Consider the following 22,032-nt stretch of genomic DNA (forward strand, 5'->3'; position numbering starts at 1 on the left):
TGAATGAATAACTGTTAAACGCCTCTCGCACTTGGTTTGTTTTTATTCCAGGCTCGTGTGGTCTGTGTTTGCACTGCTAAGTAGTTCAGCGCCTTGCCCACCCGCCCGTCCAAGTGTGCATTAGAATGCGCTCCGTTTACCCATCAATTATTCATGTGCGTGTGAGCACGCGATGTGCTTGAATTAGACTGCTGAGGAATTGTGCAGTAGATGAGGTTTACTTTGCGGGGGGGCTGTATATGAAACGCAGACATCGCTGCAATTTTTGTTTACAATTCCAAAATGTCTTCTGGAAAATCGGACCAATTGCAAGCTTTGTTTTACCAACTCTGGTGGCTTCTTTAAAACACTGTGCGGTCAGCCATGTGTGTTTACATTAACACAAGGCACGAAGATGTAAACGTGTGGTACATAAGCCCGATGATGTTCATTTTTCCATTTTACACAGGGATTCTATTGTTGCCGTGGGGGTTTTCTTTTTAAAATGATGACAAGTTTTTCGGTGCTACTCCCTCTTACAAAGGAATAGTCTAAGAAGATGTTTGATCGCTTGATAATAAAAAAAATTCCAGGTGATACCCCCAAGTATATTTTTCAAGGTTGATTTGGGTCAATGAGGCTAATATAATGATATAACATGAGAAAAAAGTTTTGCTGGCTGCCTGACTGCCTGGCTGGTTGGTCATGCACCACCCAGCACGCAGAGGGGAGGGGGCGTTGCGGGTGACCGGCACGTAGCACATACGTGGGGGGGGGTGGCATAGAAGTACAGTACAACAATATACTTTGCTGCACAACTATCTGCTGCCTCATCCACAGTGTAGCCCCACAGCAGCCGCTGACACCCGCCTTCATGCGTGTGGTGAGTGGCAACGCAGGCTCAACCCCACTTAGCTTCCGTGTAATGTAGATTGTCATGTTGGATGCCATGCACATCAAAATTGTATTTTGTTTGTTTAACATGTAGGCTTTCGCGAACAATATCCATAATGCAGTTTTTTTGGGGTTAGATCGCGTAAATATATGAAAGTGTTGTTAAACTCGCCACCACCCGACACAGCCAATTAGTACGATTTGTACCGCAAACAGAACGTGCCAATTCGTTACTAGTACAGCACACCGGTGTGGCTTGGCGTATTTTGTATTGTAAGGGTCGACCGTGTTGTCGTGCCTTGTCACGAGCGTTCCGAGCCTTACCCCGCGTACCGCGGCTTCGGGATTCTCGCTGACAGATGGCTTCGCTCTGCCCCACTGGAGTGTGTTTGTGGCTTCATGACAGAGGTGTTTTCTGAAGCCGAGCCAGTGGAATGACGCAAAAAAACACACGTCACCGTTTGTCGCGAAAGAAAAAACACCACGTCCGCTGCAGACGGACACTCGGATTGAACAAGCAGTAGCGTGCAGAAGAAGGGTAATTACGTCCTGATTATTGGGAAAAGTATCCAAATTGGCCAGTCGTCATTTTTTTGAGAAATTGCAAAAAAAGACCTCGGTTTGCACGGAAAGGAAACAGATTGTGTTGGCGCTCAGGAACCCCATGCAATATGCTAAAATGATTTTTAAACTTTGGCAAATATGGTAGAGCCGGATAAATAAATCCTTATCTCAGCACGACAAAGAGCATGTCTCCAAAGCTTGCTGCAAATATCTCTTCGCAGCTCCACACACACATACCAATGAATGCAAATACAGCTGCATGGACAGCTATTCCTAAATGCAGTCTTCTCGTCCACCCGGACACCACACCGACCCCAACACTGATCCACCTTTTCAAATTCATCAATGAACAAACGTACGTAATGTAATTGACCAAAAGTGACGCGTGAATTGAGACGTGTGTTATATGAGCAGAGCTGGACTATAGCAACAGATTTTAAGAACGAATAATAATAATTCCAAGCCTGGTGGTGTTCATTCAGACGCTGTCTTTCCGACAGACCTGTTCTTCACCTGAGGACGGCTGCTTGCATTGTGGCCGAAACGTCGTGAGAATTATTTTATTATGTTTTATTTTTATTATTTTATTATTTCCCTTCTACGTGACTTTACCGAAAGAACCAAGAAGATGAATCCCTGCAGTCACGAAAGCTTTAAATCGAAAAATAATAATGCCCTATTGGCAAGAACGCATTACCGAGTCTTAAGACTCTTTCTCAGGAACGTCCTGCAATTCCTTCAATGAGTACTTGGCATTTGGTAGGAAACCAAAGCACCTTTGTGTAAAGAAAAACAACGATTTGTCCAAGCCAGCTGGTATATCAAGGCAGTCTCCCATCCAAGTACGAACTGGAACTCAACCCTCCTTGGCTTCTGAGACGCGGAGCGACTGGGTCCAATCGAAGGCGGTTTTGGCCAAGGCTCAAGGAACCGTTGCGTTGTCGTTTGTTGTTGTTATCAGGCTGTAACTTGTCTGCACCTCCGATTCCTTCACCCGCACCTACGATTAGCACGGTTGGCTACGTTCGATGTGAAAAAAGTTTTAAATACAAACAAAGGCCACCCCCATTTCCTTCCATCTTTTGCTTAGTTTGTGTCATTCATCAGTGGCCTCCGAAGTTACATCAGTCCATCCCGCCATCTCTTCCGCTCTGTCTTCCTCAAGCCTCTTTTTCCCTTCCCCGGGTATCTTCTCCCGAGTGAATGTTGTCAATCTCTCGTCACGTTCGTTAGAGCGTGGAGGTCTCGTCCTCTGCGTCCTGCCAGTTGCCCCCGATGTATCTACAGACTTGTGGGGGGCCGGTGGTGGCTGTGTGTGCGCGCGCGTGTGAATAGGTACGCTGGGGTGGCAAAGGCTGCACAGAGGAGGGGGCCAGGCTCAAGGCCACCCCCAACGCAGTCGTCACCATGCCAACAGAGGAGGAGGTCCAATTCCAACAAACCCCCCGACCCCAGAGGAATGGCACGGCCGAAACCCCCCGCTCGCCTGCGCCGCAGTGGTTCGCTCCGATCAAGGTGAGCTGCTCCTGTCTGATATGAAGAAGGGCCGATAACACGGCAACTTAGGGCAGCGTTATTGAAGAATGCGTTAGATTTTTGCCGTACGTGCTCGCGCGCTACTGGCAACGCAAGCATGGTGGGGTCTTTTTTTTTTGCTGTTCGTGAATCGGACCAGTGTTAGTTAGTTTCGTTCAAGAAATTGGCGACGCAAATATTTGTCGACGAAGTTTTCGTATTGTTTTAGTCGACGATGGATATGGATGGATGATAGTAATGGGGCATTACGATCACAACTATGACTGGCCACCAGATATGAAAGTGCGACCATAACAACACTTCAGGAGTAATGAGCAACATATCAGAGACAGCAATGCACTGGGGGGGGGAAGACCAAAACATGCCATTTGGCTATATATTTTCTAATAAAAAAATAAATTTACTGAGTTCACCGATTGGCTGACCTAATACTACGTGGTGGACGATCTGTTCAAACGGAAGACCTGAAGCACGGTTGGGGCGAAAGGAACACCGCCGCAAATCTTGCCCCGTACCACATCTGTTTTGCACACAGCCTTTCATGCGCACACTGCAACAATAATGTTCATACCTAAAGCCCCCAGGACAAAGCTGCAAAGAAGACTCCGTCATACCATCTTCAAAGTTCGCTCGCGTGTGTGAGCGGCTGAACTGTTACCGTGGAGCTTCGCGGCAAGCGCGCTTGCTGTCGCCGAGCGCGCTTCACACGTGTGCCGCTTTGACTCCCTTCCCAAACAGGGAATGCTGGACGCTCTCTGGGCCCTCATGCGAAGTGGCTACGACCGCGTGTCAGTGATGAGGCCGCAGCCCGGCGATAAGGTACGTAGTCAACGCAGTGGTGACGGCAGTGAGCATTGGTGGCCAGTACCGTGCTGAGGAGTCCGAACGAGGATGACGCTGGGCTACAGTTATCCATCGCCGAGTCACAGCCGCCTGTCGGTCGGTCATACTTTGCTCAAATTTATTTCGATGGTGACCTAAGACGAGAGGGCCACAGTGCACTTCTTGAGGACTTCATGACGGTTTTTGCTTACCGCACAAAGGCTTAAGTGATCTTTGACACGAGTGTGCGTGTTGTTTGAAACTCGTAGCAGTGGCTACTTGCCGGCGCATGCAAACCAGCGACAGCTGCGGCCTCACATAAACTCTTTTCTGATTCGCCGCGCTCGTCTTTAGCGAACGGTGCTTCTACCATGCGTAGAGAGCGCTACGCCACGGTGACTTTTTCTCTATCAAGGTCTCTATTAGGATAACACCTGCATGAGCAGTTTGGTGTCTCTCTAAGAGTAAGTGGGCTGTGGGTCACATGATCTGGGCGGGATTACACACATCAGGCACAGAGTGGCGTTGCGTTGTTGGCTTGGGGCCTGGTGCAAGGAAAGAAATGGGGCCCCCCTGTTCAATGCCTCCCCCCCCTCCTCTTCCTAGCCCGGCCCCTCCAGTCCGTGGGACGCGGTGCAGTTGCACCGCCTGCGCCACTGATCAGGCACCAAACGCAAAGGGCACAGATTGTTGCACGTTCACATCGAGCCGCTTGCGTGTTCTAAACCGAAAGGGTCGGATTACGTGCACATTCTAAAGAGCACAAGGGTAAAACAAGTCTCGGTCTCCCGAAAAGCAGCTTTTGGGCATAGACCGCCACAAAGTAGAACAAGGCTGTGTGGTCTGGTGAAGAGAGAAGAGGAATGCGAGCTGTGATATTGTATTGCAAGCACGGTCATTATCAGATGTTTAAAAATTAGATGTTTAAAACATTTTAACGCGAGATGCTTGGCCCTGCCTCGACACTCGGTGAACTGCAGCCAGGGTCACAGCAAGTGGCCTCAATCTGGACGGCGTCACAGATACTGTCAGCGTTGGCCTGGCGGAACTTTATGCCTCATTATTAGTTATTTAATTTATCTAAATGGTTATTTATTAACGCATGCGAGCATTTATACTCTGACCAAGTCGTGGTGGCCCTCCGCAGCTGTTACCGTTTTCTTTAATTCAGATTTTTTTTCAAGCTTTCCCTTGAATATTTTTCTCACAAATGGAGATGGAAAACTAGCGAATACAAGCCAAGAGGTGTTAACACTGGAGCCAAGTGGACGTGCCTAGTTTATGTAACCATGTCAAGTAACCACAGCAGAATGTTCACCGCAAGAACAGCACTTAATGGGAACAATATTATTTCCAGTAAAGGGACACTGCCGTGATGCAACGGTTAGCGCACTGGACTTGCAACACAGTGGTCACTGGTTAGTTCTCCCCGTGCAGAGGTTGAAACAATGGGGCAGGTTTCTTAAATCCCCCAGCCTCTGGTTCATCACAGTTAGTCGATCGGCAGGTTGCGTGTGGTGGGGTAAAGCGTAAGTATTCCCACCTCTTCCGAGACGAAAACTAAACTGTGAAACAATTTTTTTTTTATTTTATCAGGGTGAGGCCTACTAAGCTATATGGCTCTTTTTTCAGAAGCGACCTGGCCACAAATGATAGCTCAACGAAGTGGCTCGTCAAATATACATTTGTAGCAACCAAATACTCTGAGATGCGTGATGTTGATGCTAAATGTGGGGGGGAAACCGGAGGACCCGGAGAAAAATCCACGCGACCACGGGAGAGAGAGAAACACAAGCAAACTCCAAATATACAGCAGCAGGCGTCTGGCCACCGTGGACAGACTCGCTTGAGCTCTCTGTTGTCGAGGTGTTTCTGCCTGCAGCGGCATGAACGCGGAATTGCAGGACTGCACCTTTACCTTTAGACCTGTAAGACAGCTGTTCCAAAGCTTATGGCATGGATGAATCTATATTGCTGTATCTTCCATGTATAAATCAATCTACCTAATCTTCCCGAAGTCGTATCTATAACTAATAAATACGTTTTTAAACATATTACTTTCGCTAGGGGATCGTCTAAACTACGACATTATTTTAAAAGCTATCCATGCAGAGCAAAATAGAAATATGGATGCATACAAAATATATATAAATGTCATCTTGTATACAGTATAACGTGAGTGCCAAACAATAGAACAATTCGGGCTAAGACCATGTTGATATGAAAGCTGAAAATAACTTACCTCTATAATCATAACAAACACTTCTTCGAAGTGAATGTTGTGTAATTATATAAGTGTTAAAGTTGTCTGGCGAACACGTTAGACAGATGTTAACGGTTAATTACACTTTTTGTTCAAGTTAACATCCACGTATCTTTTTTTTTCCTTGCCCAAACAATAAACAGAGGACAATTAATCATAAATTCTGCTACGGACAAGACATATATTTGTCATCAACTCTCCGTCTCTATAATTAAAACCAACACATCTGTGTATTCAGAATAATCTACACCACGTGAACCCGCCAGCTGGCTGAGCGGCAGAGCTAGCGGACTCACAATCGGAATTTTACGAGTTCATATCCTGGTCAGGGGTTGACTCGACACCAGTGCCAGATTATCCTAGGAGCAAAAGTAGCTACAAATGCTCCGGGCCCAACACTTTCAAGGGGGGCCCCGCGCTAAATGCTTTCAAGCTATCAATTCCGGTTCAGTGATTCTGCACTTGCTCTATTACTATAGTACTATACCGCCTTGTATAAACGACTAGGTGTTTAAAGTTAGCGATTTGTCATTATCTGGCTGTATAGCAAATGAAAAAATTAAATTATTTTGCTGTGCAAGTTAAAAATGTGTGTTTTTTTTTTATTTAGGGCCCCTTTATAACAACATATGCTACAGGCCCCGCACTAGCTTAATCCGGCACTGCTCGACACGTCACCCCTCCGAGGTCGATTAAGTGAATTCTGTTGTGTGTGTGTGTGCGCGTGTGGGGAAGTCAACAACGGTGGTTGTCCTATGGATAGACTCACCCCCGCCATAGGAATGTGGATTTCCCACCACTGGCTCGGGGCTTTATAAGTGGGAGATGAGCGTCGCGTCAATGCGTATTTGAGCGGGAAATCACTTGGACTCTCTTGACGCCATCTGGCCCTCCTGGGGGACGAGGTTTATAAAACACTGCGGCCACCCTCCCTGCGGAGCCTGCATTCGTGCTTGCGAAGCGTGGAGACTTTGCATCCGTTTGCCATGACTTTGCTTCCCCGCAGTTTGTGGTGCTGGCCCATTTGTGGCAGGGTGGGAGGGGGGGAGTCCTAAGTCAACAAAAATTAAGTGACTTGCTTACCATTTTCTCGAGTTTGTACCACTACGATTTTTTTATTTTTTTGCTGTTGTAACTTGCTGACCCGCCCGTATTGGATTTCTGTGAATAAAGAGCTTAGTAGCTCATCGGATTCCTCCTGCAAGCTAAATACAGATTCTGATATTTTTGGGTCCCCCCCTCACCCCCCTCCCCACCCCTCTAAACCACCTCTCCCTTACAATTCAGAAAACCGTTGTGATGTCGAAGTAATGTAAATGTCGATAGAAAAGTTGAGATGCAGCGAAATTAAATAACACTGATGCAGACAAGATAGCGATGAGAGACATTAATTTGGCGTGTTATGTGCATTTTCTTGTTTTGCTTGTTAGGCTTTGAATTTTATCTCGTATCGGATAAGCCGATATTTCAATTGGTCCCCTTGATTTGCTGGCAGGCCAAAGCCTCTTCTTGGTTTGCTTTTGCCCAGTGCCGTCACTGCTTGTGTTTCGTTCCCTTCTCCTTCCCTCGCACCTCCGATTTAGCACGGTTCGCTACGTATGGTGCCAGAGAAGTTTAACTTACACATACATACATTCATAGTGGCACTGATTACATTCTGATTATGTTTGGTTATAAAAGCGAAACTTATCGTTAAAACATTTACACCTCGCGCAACAAATTACGTACAATACATATTATATATAATAATACACATTTCACAAACAATTTCTATCGCTCGTAAAAGCATACACACACACAAAGAAGCATTGTAATTATTCTAACACAGAAATATAAACGTCGTTAAGTATACATTACGACCACATAAGTACCGTTTAACATGTAAGCTTTCGCGACCAATATCCATAATCCAGGTTTTTTTTGGGGTTAGAGCGCTTAAATATGAATGTGTCGTTAAACCTTCCACCACAAAAATCTGGCTGCCGCCTGATGTTGCCGGTTGTAATTACTGACGAAACGTCGTACTCAGATTGTAAATGTTGTGGATTTGATCTCCAACACATCGGTGTGCTGTACTAGTGACAAATTGGCATCTTCTGTTTACGTGACAAACCTAACTAATTGGCTGTGTAGGGTGGTGGCGGGTTTAACGACACATTTGTATTTACGCGATCTAACCCAAAAAAAACTCTATGGGCAAATAAGTACCGTGTGATAACCAATCATGCCACTCGGATGCTGTCCTGTAAGGGTCAGCACACTGGACTTGCAATCCAGAGGTCAGTGGATCATTTAGCCTGAGCGGCAGTGGAAACAAAGGGGCAAGTTTCTGTAATCCCCCCCAACCTCTCTCCGCCAAGGAGCGTAAATGAGTAATGCTGCAGTCAGTCGATCAGCAGGTCACGTGTGGTGGGACAAAGTGTAGGTAACTCTTACCTCTTCCAAAATACGTCTAGCCAGCGTGGAAGACTAGGCCAAAAACCCTCTAGAGAGGGTAATCAGGAGGTCTGAGTGGAGGCAAGACATTTCAGGCCTGCAGCTTTACCCTTTAAAAAATATTTTTTTTCAAGTGTTATTTCACACACATACACGATACACATTTGTAATCATTCTAACACACACAGCAGACATAAACATCACGAAGTTATTATTACATTGCGAACTTCAGAAATGTGATGACTTGAAAAAAAAAGCGATGACTGTACGTTGTTTCCTATGCACAGGGTCGCTGCATGACCATGAGGCGCACTTGACGGAGGGCGGCTGGACCGCGAGCAGAAACAAAGTCGAAGATTATCTTCTCGCGTGACATTGCACCCACGTCGGCCATTTTCTTTTTTAAAGCAGGCGGCCATCTTGATTGGGAGGCAGCATTCGCGCCAAATCAAGGGGGTCAGCAACCAAAATGAACAAGAGCCGTTTTTGTTCGAATTCGGTGCAAAACTCAACATTTCAAGGGCCGCGATGCAAGCAAATGCATACACACACACACGCACATTACGTTGCGAAGCGGTCCGCAAAGAGCCGCGCGTGCCTCCGTAGCGGCAGGTTTGCCGACCCCTGCACGAAACGTAGCGCCCCACGCCAACGAATGTGAACGCCACTGCTGCCACCGGGTCCCGGTCTTCCCAGGATCAGCCTCAGTTTGAGGTTGTTTTTCGGAATTTGTACGTCTCCCCAGGAAATGAAAAGTTCCTGATGGTTTTTTTTGGAGGTCAGATGCTTAATAATACACCATTCGTGACAATGCGCGTGTGGATGTAGTTCTCCCTTCTGCCAGTATTATGAGCTATTCCTCTTGCCATATGCCCCATGTTTTTTTTTGTATCTCAAGAGGTGGGAACCCTAACGGATTGCATTCAAGAGCAAGCGATCTAGAACTTCTCATAAAGCCACGACAAGATCCACGGCGATAGGCTGCAGAGCAGACTGCACTCTACTTTTGGCAGGGTTCAATCCCGTCTCCTTATGTACCGTATGTTTAACAATTGTCAAACCATACCTAGCAAGCCAACCGTGCTAATCGGAGGTGCGGGGAGAAGGACAAAAAACTAAACACTAAAATAAGTTCTAGCTTGTTGAAGTGAATTCCCACCCCTACCTTGTTCTCTGGATTATACAACGCATCCCCCCCCACCCTCCTGTAGTTTGTAGCAGAAGTTGGGGGTGTGTGTCTTTATAATCTGGCAGGTGTTTGTGTGATCATATTAGCTTAACTTGATCGACTCCCGGGCACTAATTTGAGGGATATCTTCATTTCGGGGGCGTCTTATGATCTAGAGAATGAGGAAGATGTTTGGCCCGGCTGTTTGTTAACTTCCCCCTTTCATGTGTGTCTTGTCCGTTTATCTGTGAAAATCAACGGACTTCTCATGAACACGAGAAGATCTATTTTCCTGCTGTCAATCGTTCAAATAAATACTGCCTGTGATAAAGAAATCAGCCAATTATATAGACCGTGCAGAACAGTCATTTATGTTTCGGCTGTATTTATCAGCATTTTTTAAATATAAGTATTGGTGTCATTATGATGTATGCTTTACAGCTTCTGAATCCAAATATAAATCATTAAACATTACATCTACTTGACTTTACAGCTCAGCCAACGATATCTTTCAGCCTAGGCTCTAGGGATGTTGCCTTTTCAAACGTTTAGGCTCGGTTTCAGACCTGATTTGGTATTTTAAGATTATAATTTAAATGTATTGCATTTTTATAAATTTAAGGATTTTAAATATTAATAATTTATTTCATGACTTTTATATCAAGCATCATCGGGAGAACATGTCATACATCACTTTCTGTGATGTTACATTTTTGCATGAATCCAAAAGTTTTTTTTTTTACATCGTCCGAAATTTCATATCTAGGCCTGATTTTCTGATTTTTCGGATGCATTCCAAAAAACATTGGGAACACATCCCAAGTAGACTCACAAACGCCTAAACTCTTTCCATTGCACTGGTTTGCTGCCTACACATGGAGACAGAGCACCGCTTATCAGCGGCCCTTGTCGAAGCCAAGCCGGAAAGTACGCCGACATATCTCATGTTGAGTACGTTCTACCCTCGCCACTAATGCCTGGTGACATTGAGCCAGCTAAATTAAACACAAGTTTGGCTCGCGTTGGCCATGATTGTACTTGCTGAGATGTTTAATAATTCCCGCCTCGTGTCGGGTCCGGTCGGCTCTTCGTTGCTGCAGGCAGCATTATCCACAGTCCACGTATTCATGAATTTGCAACTGCTTTTCCCAAAAATGTTACGACACTTATGTGATAATTTGTCAGTTCAGTGCTGGATGAAGGCCTCTTCACGTCGTATCAGCTGCACCGGTTGTTTGGACATACTTTACCATTCTGAAGCACGCGGGGGACCACGTACCGGTTCAGATATCGATCGCCGCTGATGTCAAACGTTGCCGAGAATGGAACTCAGGTCATCGGTAATTGTTCTTTTTACCCTTTTATCTGGCAACAAAACTGACACGTCATGTTTGCATTGACCACAATACCTGCGGTCGGAATTCAAACAAAAAACACAACTCTGATAATGTATGCACTGTCCTTGAAATTGATTGGTCCACACCCGAGACAGCTTTTCTTAGAGCCTAGTCTCACATGGTGTTGGACCAGATGACGCGGTGCGCTAACTATCCACGGGGCCACGACTTTGCCTCGTCACGCGATGTGTTACGTGAAACGCTTTCGGGTTGCAAAGGGACGTGCAAGACAATAAATTATCAAAATGGTTTGGAAACAAATTCCAAGGTGTGCGTAGGCTCAGACGTTGTGTTGTATTTTTTGTTAAGTCTGCACCTGTTATAGCATCCGTATGCAATTGTGAGCATTAAGAGGCAAACATACACGAGTAGGTGTGACTCTGTGGTATATTGCCAACAGTTTTTTTTTACACTGCCTATTTGCCTTCACGCCTACCTCCAAGAAATATGAAATGATGGGTAAACATTGCCAGGGAATTTCTGTCTCCGCATGAGTTTAGTGTTGCACCTCCCTTGACTGCAACGTGCCCCCGAGCAAGACTGTTCATCTGTACATAAATTGCGCGGAAGAAATTCACACATTTCAATCAACTGTGTGCCTATATGGGTTCGCTAATAATGAAAAGCTTGTAGATGTATAATTTTTTCAAGGTCGGGACAACAACAGCAGCAACAACAACAATAACAAAAAACGTTGCAGATGTGGAAATCGAACAGTGTTGCAAAGCTGCGTCTCTTCGTGGTTATTAACATGCGCACTCGCCGACCTCAGGCTAAACGCGCAACAGGACCCGGCCCTCCCCTTGACCGCAGGACACGCGTACAGTGCGGCCGGAGAGCACCATTTATTTAACGGAGGCCGCACCACTTTAATAACGAGCATCTGCACCGACGGTTCCCAAGCTGTGATCCGTCCGGCTGCCAAGTTTCTGTCGCGTCCCCAATGCCCCCGAGAGGGATAGCGCGCGTCTTTGGGAGGCATCCGTCGAAGCCTCGTGAGCACACGCGCTCGCCACTCCGTGCGGTTCTTTTGCCGATTTTTTTTCACGTTTCGCCTTTTTAGCCGGGATTTAGTTTGGCAGCAGCACCGAGCCACAGAAGAAGGGCAAGTTGTCGTTGTTGTTGCTGCTGCTGTTGTAACGGCCCATTGCGCGGACGTTTGACGCCGCGTAGAATCTTGCGTTGGAACGAACTGCTGCCGGCCTTCACAGTATTTATGGATGCCCCAAAAAAGAGAAAAATTCCAAAAAATATATTTACTTGAATTCAGTGTACGTAACTAATCTAGCGAGTAATTTCAACGTCATGTAGACCATTAATACCACAGTAGAACCTTAAACGTTGCTTGTGAAACCGTTGTATCTGGATATCATGCTTGCTTTTTTTTTTAATAATAAAACATTCGTTTCTTTCCCAACTTTAAATGATTCACGAATCCTGTTTTCAGAACATTCTTGTCTTTGCATATTAAAAAAAAATCCGCACGGTTTATGATTTTTTTTTTACGCAAGCGTTCACTCGGACATCTCAGTTTAAGCAATTAAAAGGACGGGTACCTCAACGTCAAATATGCGCACACACAATTCTATACCGAGTACATTCACAGAAGGGGAGCCCCAGCGGGGGGGTGGGGGGGGTCGTAACACACGGCATGCTGCATCTAATTTCACAATGTGCTTGCGTTCAAACCACAAGAACGAGACGAACCACAGCCACTTGGAGGTCCAAAAGCAATGTCCATTGCAGGAGTTATTCTTGTTTTGTTTCACCCTCGAGCCATTAGTGACTGACATTCATGAATCCAGTGGTACTATATTTTTGAAGCCACCACATCCTACAAGGAACGTTTTGAAATGGGCACACCAGTGACTGGAAATCCCTTATTGAAACAACGCCGTGCGAAGAATGCCCTCTTCACAGATGTGCCACACAGCCTGGCGCCGCGTGAACTTCCAGTGCCAGGGACCAGAGCTGCGGCTGCGAGGACGACAAATCGCATCTCCATCCGTCCAAGTCGTGCACGCGTGGCAAAGTGATTGAATTGGAAATGCAGAAGTGGCGGCGTCAACCCTATCCGCGCGGCGTCGACCTCACGATCGCAGCCGGTTGTTTCCACCTCTGCGGAAACATCGTCGCGCAGGAATACGAACAGGTCTCTAAAAAGTGCCGGCCACGCATGTTTGGTGTCCTGGCCAATTTCGACCATCATGTATATGAGTGTGTGTGTGGGGAGCGGTGGTGTCGTGGTTAGCACGCTGCGTTTTGAACCCGGCGACCCGAGTTCGATTCCCGCTCACGGCCAACACCCGGTGACGATTATCTGAACTGGTCCTGGTTTTTTTAGGTCGACTCAGCCTCAAATGAGTACCTGGTGCGGTGTGTTATCATCGCTACGGGGGAGACAAAGGCGTTCGGGCGTGGTGCTGGCCATCCACCCCCTCGTGTACCACTCCGGCTTTCATAGGTGCTCGCTAACAGCACTTGCCCCTACCGTCTGTTAGGGCTATACAGGGGATGTTTGTATTTTTGTGGAGCAGTAGTGTCGTGGTTAGCATTGCTGCGCTATGAACCCGGCGACTGAGTTCGATTCCTGCTCAATTATCTGAACCGGTCCTGGGCCTCCCCTTAGGTCGACTCAACCTCTAATTAGTACCTGGTGCGGTGTGTTATCATCGCTACTGGAGAGACAAAGGCGGTCGGGCGTAGTGCTGGCCACCCACCCCCTCGTGTACCACTCCGGCTTTCATAGGTGCTCGCTCACACTCACAGCACTTGCCCCAAGAGTCTGTTAAAGCCTCTACAGGGGATCTTCGTATTTGTAATGGCACAGTGATTCGCACTCTACACTATGAACCCGGCGCAACGAGGTGGACTCCCAGCCACAGCTACCATCAGTGACAAGTACCGGTTACGATAGCTTCAAAATTGTATTTGCTGCGGTGTGTAAAAACAGCCTATAAGACTGTACGGGTGATCTTTACCTTCGTGTGTATATGAATACATGTGTGCATATATGTGAAGGGGAGGGCCTTCAACTCTGAAGTTTCACGAGCATGGTTGAGTATGTTCATAACTGCCCACCAACAAACATTTGAGACCACAATTTCATCGCTATTATCATCGCTCATCATCATCATTACTTGCACTTTGCCTAAGTAAATTTAAAATTGCACATTGCCGAAGTAAATTTCAAATTCTCTAAACACATGGACGAGTAGGTAACCAGATACGCCTCTGCGGCCGTCTGGAACACTCTTCCTTCCAATATTAGGAAGCCACTGGAGCTACAGCATTTTAAATCTAGATTGCAAACTCATTTCTTTAGAGCTGCGTTTTAGCGTTTAGTTTGTTGTCCTTCCCCCGCACCTCCGATTAGCACGGATCTCAAGGTACGGTGCGAAAGAAGTTCAACTTCACATACGTACGTACATATATACGTACTATAGGCATAAAGCTGCAGTGCTAGAGAACGTGCGATGCGTTCGTAGCATCGCAGCAGAAGAAGAAGAAACGTGGGGAGCCCTCTTTATTGTGCCCTGACAGCCTGTATTCTCAGCGTGGGAGCAGATCGACTGGTGAGCTGTGGAAAGGCAGTGCTGCGGAAAGTGTTCGCAGTGCCAAGCGGAGAGCCAAGGTGCGCGTGCTCTGGACTCTGCACGAGACCGGCATTTGTTTCACGTGTTTTTGTCGTCCATAATAGAGTTTTTTGGGGGGTTAGATCGCGTATAATTAGATAAATGTATCGTTAAACCCACCGCCACCTGACACAGACGATTAGTAAGGGCTGCCACGTAAACAGAACACGCCAATTTGTTACGAGTACAGCACACCGTGTGTTGGAGAGCCATGCCACAACATTTACGATCTGAGTACTCGGATTGTAAATGTTGTGGCTTGGCTCTCCAACGAATTGGCACGTTCTGTTACCGTGACAACTCTTACTAGTTGGCTGTGTCGGGTGGTGGCGGGTTTAACGATACATTTATATATTTACGCGATCTAACCCAAAAAAAAAAACCTGTGTTATGGATTATTTTGGTCGCGAAAGCCGACGTGTTAAACGGAGCTTTTTTTGGTTTCCCCATTGAAATCCACTTTGCGCACTAACAGACACCAATGCCGGACAAGCCTCACAGAGACGAGAAGCAACGATCCACTATCAACATTAACAGAATCATTTTACAACAACAACAAAAAACCCTTGTCTTGTCATTTTGACCAATAAAAAGGTACAATTCTACAGCATGGGTCACGGGTCATGATGAAGTGGAAGACTTTTATTTATTTGTAGCGATGGATTATGTGCGAATGTACGCGTGCGTTCGTGCGTGTATGTTCATGGTGGCACAGTGGGGAGCGGTAGTGTAGCGGTTAGCGCACAGCGCTATGAACCCCGTGACCCGAGTTCGATTCCTGCTCATGACCAAGACCAGTGACGATTATATGAACCAGTCATGGGCCTTCCGTAGGTCGACTCAGCCTCAAAGGAGTATCTGGTGCGGTGTGTAAACATCGCCACTGGGGAGACAAATGCGGTCGGGCGTGGTGCTGGCCACTCTCCCCCCTCGTGTGCCATGCCAGGCTTCGTAGGTGCTTGCCAACAGCACTTGCCCCAACAGTCCGTTGCAGGCTATACGGGGGATATTTGTCTTTGTCTTTTGGTGGCGCAGTGGGGAGCACAGGTGGTGTATCTACCAAATAGTCTCTGCCCCCTGACCTCATTCCAGCGAGCCTTCGACACTTCACGTGACCTCCAAGTGCACCCTAGCCTGGCCCAAGCACTGAGATGACATCATTGTCAGTTAGTGGCAAGTGGTGGTGGTGGTTGTTGTTGTTGTGGTGTGCATGTGTGCCAGAACAAGTACGTTTGCAGAGCACTTTGGTGTCGGAGAAACCAATATCATGAGAGCCCAAAGCGTTGTAGCAGTGATCAGCTACGGCGGAAGAATTTGACCTGCCGCGTTTAAAATCTGCCTTGTGCTCGCGAATACGGTCTGATATGTGTCGTTTCGTTTCCCCAATGTAACAATCACCACAAATACAACTCAGTTTGTAGACTCCAGGGTACTGCAAGTCAGGAATGACATCCTTTACGGATGGGATCAGATCACGGATTTTGTGTACTGTACTGAATCGGACCTGGATCTTGTGTTTGTTTAAGATTTTGGAAATCTTTTTGGTAAGGCCTGCTATGTATGGCAACGTGATGGTTTTAATTTCCCCAAAAACAATGTTACGCCCAGCTTTTCGTACCTACATTGGCAATCGCACAATAAAGCGTATACTAACATCTTTATAATTACATCTTCCGTCCTAGGACGGGCTAACACGCTAGTCTAAATATATTTGGCGTCGAAGGTTCATCAGTATCACCATCATCGTCATTTTCACTCATTAATATAACCGAAATATGTTTTTGAAGTGCTGTAGACGGATGGGGTAGATGAATGGGTAAGAGGTAGCTTGGAGGGTGCATGCCTCCAAAGCAGCCCCAATTGTTATGTAATTTTGACAAATACAATTCTACAGCATGGGTCAAGAAGGTCCACAGGCTGAAGAATTGAAATGAATAAATAAGCCTGTGTGTGTGCGTGCTCGCTAACAGCGCTTGCCCCAATAGTCTGTCGGCTATATGGAGGATCTTTGTCTGTGTCCGCACGTGAATTTCAACCGTCTCATTACCCACGGTGATCCACACTAGCGAATAATGAACTTTTATATAATTCAGCACAATTGTACTCAATTGTATCTACATTGGTACCCCGGAGATCGAACTTAATTCGTTCCAGAAGTCCATTTGAACACCGATTTGTTCGAACACCGAATTAATTTTCCCCACAAGAATAAAAGTAAATGACATGAATTGGTTCCAGACACAAGACATATCTCATTATGAAGCATTTTTGCACGAAGTTTACAGTAATTACATGCATAAAATCATACAATAAAACAAGAAACACAATAAATAAATGGAGACATTGTGTATGGATAAACACCAAAAAACACTCAAATAAAGGAAATTAACGAAAAAGTTAAGGAACGATGTTTTGCGGGTAACTGCACTGGGTGAGAGCTACGTGTTAACTGAGCTTCTCACACGGTAAAACCTTTGTCTGGGCAAGCGTCACGCACGCTGGCCATACGCGTCTCAGTCGTACAGGTTCTTTGCCCGTTCGGCCTGCGAATTTCGTTCAGTTTCCGGGGCAAAAAATGTTCAGAAATATCGTTCGAACACCGATTTGTTCGAGTTCTGGTGCGTTCGATCTCCGAGGTTCTACTGTATAAAGCATTACAGAGCAATCATATGCTCCATCAAAGATCTCTCATACAAAAGACAAACCTTAACATCGCCTGCCTAATGTTAGCTATGCAGGAACAACAAAAAACCTCGACCTGCTTATCAATAAATTAATATTAGTTATAGTCCCCCCAGCATTGCATTGTCAAAGGGTCATCACCTGCAGTGGCCACTTTTTAAAAATAAAAGAAAATAAAACCCCACCACAAAACAATCTGACAATTATTTCTCACCACATTTGCACAAGATACAGCATAACATTATTTGAATTTATATCGCGTCCAAACGTGGCATCATGTTAAGAGGCTGCACTTGAATCTGTGGGCATATGTATTTACTACTCTACTATTTTTATTTTAGCAGGTAAGGCCCACTGAGCTTTTTAGCTCTTTTTCAGAAGCGACCTGGCCACGAATTATAACCCAATGAAGTGGCTTATCGTGTGGAAATCTATAGCAGCTAAATACATGTTTCTAAATGTGGAGGGAAAAACCAGAGGAACCGGAGAAAAGTCCACGCGACCATGGGGAGAACATGCAAACTCCAAATATACAACAGGCATCAGGGTCGGGATCGACCCACGACCTCCTGTATACCAGGCGAGGTAGTTAACATCTCGCCACTGCAGTGAGAAGTTAAAGAGAGGCAGGTAGAGGAGAAATTAGGTAATGTCCTTAGACTTGAAGAGGGTGCAGGGAGTGTGCAGCACGGATGACTGGGGGAGTGGAGTTCCAGATCATTTGGAAACAGGAGAATAAGAGAACGAATGACCTTCCACCGAGCGAAGTTTGACCGGGGGCTTTGACAGAATTCCTCGGTTGCCGGAGCGGAGGATGCGTGGACGGGAGTCGAGTTGTAAGAGAGAGAGAGGGGAAGATGTCGGCAGCGGGCGAGTCCGTGATTTGCACAAATTGTGGAGGCAGAAAGATGGCTGTCGGGCTGAAGAGTCACGTCAATGGCCGCCCCTGGTCATGACATGAGGAGCGGCGAGTGATGGACCGTCCTGTCGCCTTACGCAATTACGCCTATTTGCCGAAAATCCGGCCAGACCGCGAGTCACTTCGCATTTGCCGTTTGTGACGCGGAGTGAAAAATCAGAAGGGAAATTTTTGACAAAACGACACGACTTGATGTGAACAGGGTGAGACAATGACCGGCGCAAGGCCCTCGGTGCCACACCTCCACGCCATCGGGCCTTCTGCCAATTAAAGCCCACGACGAAACTCCAGCAAACTAGAATGCGTACACTTTTTTTCCTTAAATGTGTATTCGTCATCGAGATAGTTTGCATGGACAACTGGCCTCGGCTTGCAGCACATTATTTGCTCACGGATTATATTTGTTTTACATTGTGTGATTTTCTTGTTCGTTTAAATATTTGACCGTCGGCGTACGGCGTGAAAAAATGACACGCAAACGAAATGGCCTTCAATAGAGATTTGACCAGTGGCAATGCTCGCGCAAGATACTTCAAGAAAATGGAAAAGGTGCTGCTGACCATCCACTTCAAACCATTTTGATCACAATTTTCCCTTCATCTTGCTAACAAAAAGACAAACATTCAGTATATGCATTCATTTTTTTTTAAATCGAGCCTGGATACAACATTTAGGATCCAAACTGGTCTTTTGTTTTGCATTCAAACGAAGATATGACATCACAGGAAGTGTCATCACCTCCATGATGTCACATCCACATTGTTTCCACCAACAATGGTGGCATGTGCCATGCCGTGATGTCATATTTGTTACCACAAAGATATGTCCAATTATTAGGTATAAAAATGTTTCTGAAAATCCGACAATTAAAAAAAAATTCCATAGTTGTCTTTAAAAGTTCACATTTGAACCTTATGGCGGTACCCCGGGGTACCATAATACCCCGGCTCTCACATAATGTCCGTGATGCAGTCACTTTTAGTCTGTTGATGGTCGGCGATGCGGCAGTTCACTCATCTCGACGAGCTGTACACGATGCACCACCACGGTGCGTACGAGCGTTCAGGGTTTCGGCGCAATCGTCCTCGCTGCGTTTCGACATCGCGAAATAGCACTGATTTCGGATTGATTGGTACCCCAGTCGCGGAGTTGAGTAACGCCCCCGGACAAAATAGTGCCCCAGAAATAAAATATTGAATTGCCTCCGCCATTTTATATTATTTGGTAACCCGGGGAACCGCCATAAGGATCATTTGTTCAATTCTGCAATGTGCAACTCGTCCCTATATATACCTAGGTTCTACAAAATACCTACTATTAGGTAACTATTCATATGCCAATTAAAAAACTGCTCATCAGAAAGCATTTTTTCAATGTAATTCTTATCAGGGTCCATGGTGTAAACAAGTGCAGTCTCCAACCCTTGTTTTCCACCAAATCTCTCTGGCCTCCATATGTATGTGCTATGAATGAGGGCAATTGACCAACATATTGCCTATTATATATGTTTCATCTTCTTGGTTCTTTCGGTAAAGTCACGTAGAAGGGCCGAAACATCGTGAGAATTTTATTTTATTATGTTTTATTTTTATTATTTCCCTTTTACGTGACCTTACCGAAAGAACCAAGAAGATGAATCCCTGCAGTCACGAAAGCTTTAAATCGAAATTTATATATGCTTCCTTTAAAAGCAGCGTTGCTGATGAATGTGCTGTTAACTGGCCAAGCAGTTGACAATTTTGTAAACTCCAATTTTGGTCAGTTAACTTGACTCTGGGAGAGATTCAGGAGACTAAATGACATCTAGGATTCAAATGACTTATCGAGTCCTCCTATGGTTATACATGTTTTGTGTGTACGTTTAGAATAAAAATACAATATGAAAGCGAGATACAATTGCAGCCCTTTTGCCAGAAGCCATGCAGAGACAATTGTTCCAGGCTGTACCTTGTGAATGACACTATCTGTCGCACGTGTCCTGAGTGCAGCCTAATTCCATTTGCAAGACACTTCAGTTAAGTGCCGAGCACCAGTTTCAGGTTTTAGCTTCAATGCCGCGTGATCGAATGCGGCTGCATTGTTAGTCGATAAGGCAGCTAAGTGATTTGACAAAATGTATATCTAGAAGTCAAAGCTTTCAAGACATAGTTCTTAAACTTCAGAGACCAAGCCGATGCCCCCCCCCCCAACGCCAAATAGAATCCATAATAGGAACATAAATAAACAAAAGAACGCACGTGAATTGCTTTGTATTAAGCTAAGCACCAACTGTCTGCCAATAAAATAATCATTTAAAAAAAAAACATTGTCTCACCGATGTCTTTGAGAAAGAAAGAAAAAAAATGGCAGTTACTGCGCGGACATAATGAATGCGATCACAAAGCTCGTTACGTTCAATAATTAGCATATTTTAATGAGCGAGGAGTGGAACACCCAACGTTGGAGCCGGGATAACGTGTTTTAATTAAAATGTCGTTTGCATCCATTGCGACATTGCTAATGCCTCCCTGAGCTATGTGACTCTCAACGCTCGCTCCTCAAATGCCAGACAGCACTCTGGGAAAAGATTTACACTGTGCGTGTGTTCGCTCACGGGGAGAGAAAAAAAAAGAGAACCTTCCCGGACACGACGGTTATTTATCGCGTGGACATTATTTTCTTATTACTTTATAATTGCAGGATTTTATAGTTCCCTTTTTGAGAACGGAGCGATACAAAACGAGACGTGATTTCGCGCGCCACACCGCACGCACCATCCTGGCGGGTTTTGTTTTACTTTACACTGTAACGGCGGTAAATTAATGGGAGTTAATTGAAACATTTTGTATCGTTAACTGCAGAAAATTAAATAGCGTTCACCGAATTTTGTTTTCTTTTTGCATGGTCAGCAGATTAAAACATGCGAATGGCAGAAATAGGATATACTTTATAAAAAGAAACAAATAAACACTGTTTATATCACCGCATAAAAATAAATTCCGAGATTATAAACATAACAAATGATAAACTAGCCGTCTTCTTTAATTCCAAATTACGATGATCATAAAGATGTACTGGGATCCCACTGATGGCTTATTTCCAACATCGCTCTCTTGGGCATATACACATTCTTGTTTGGAAGACATTTATATTACGTTTTGACGCAGATAGAACATATTACAACGAGCCACGAGGAGTCCTTATCTGCTCCTTTCAGCCAAACCTTCATGCGTGTGCAAGATAAGGTCAAGTGTGACAAAGATGGTTTAATTTGTTTTCATGTGCACTGCATCTATTTTATTCCTTGAAATAATTACTGTACTTTAAATTGTACCGTGAAAACACGCCCCAAATCGCCACGAATCTGAAGACTAATCCCCAATTTAAACCAGAAACACCAAAAAAATATTACATGACAAAGTCATGAAGGGCAATGATACAGTTATACAATTAGAAAGTCAAGATATCTAAAACAATTTATTCCTTCACAAATGTGCGTATTACTTTAAATTGATTAATTCTCTTCACATTCGTGAATATTCATTTTATGTACAATGACCAGACATGAGACATCAAGTTAAGGGCAACAATGTAGGTTTCTATTCTTTTGTTCCCTAATCCATTTGCCTACAATGTGTACGTGTACATGTATGCAGGGCAATCATATACACATCGTCGAAATGTTATTATTTTTGCCTAATTTGCTCAAATGTATGTGTAGGAAAACCAGCGCAAATGTTTAACACAAATAAACTAAA

At 45.2% G+C, this 22,032-nt stretch overlaps 1 protein-coding gene across 1 annotated transcript in view; it reads left to right on the forward strand.

Moving 5' to 3' along the window:
* Positions 1–12,483, forward strand: part of LOC144934134 (anthrax toxin receptor 1-like) — a 66,104-nt gene extending 53,621 nt beyond the window's left edge. The window contains exons 16-18 of the mRNA XM_078859597.1: positions 2,773–2,952; positions 3,712–3,792; positions 8,782–12,483. Coding sequence (XP_078715723.1) covers positions 2,773–2,952; positions 3,712–3,792; positions 8,782–8,811 — 291 coding nt within the window. The 3' untranslated portion in view covers positions 8,812–12,483. The remainder of the gene's footprint in view (positions 1–2,772; positions 2,953–3,711; positions 3,793–8,781) is intronic.
* The last annotated feature ends 9,549 nt before the right edge of the window (positions 12,484–22,032 follow it).

This window comes from Lampetra fluviatilis, chromosome 9 (assembly GCF_964198595.1).
Source record: "Lampetra fluviatilis chromosome 9, kcLamFluv1.1, whole genome shotgun sequence".
Lineage (NCBI taxonomy): Eukaryota > Metazoa > Chordata > Hyperoartia > Petromyzontiformes > Petromyzontidae > Lampetra > Lampetra fluviatilis.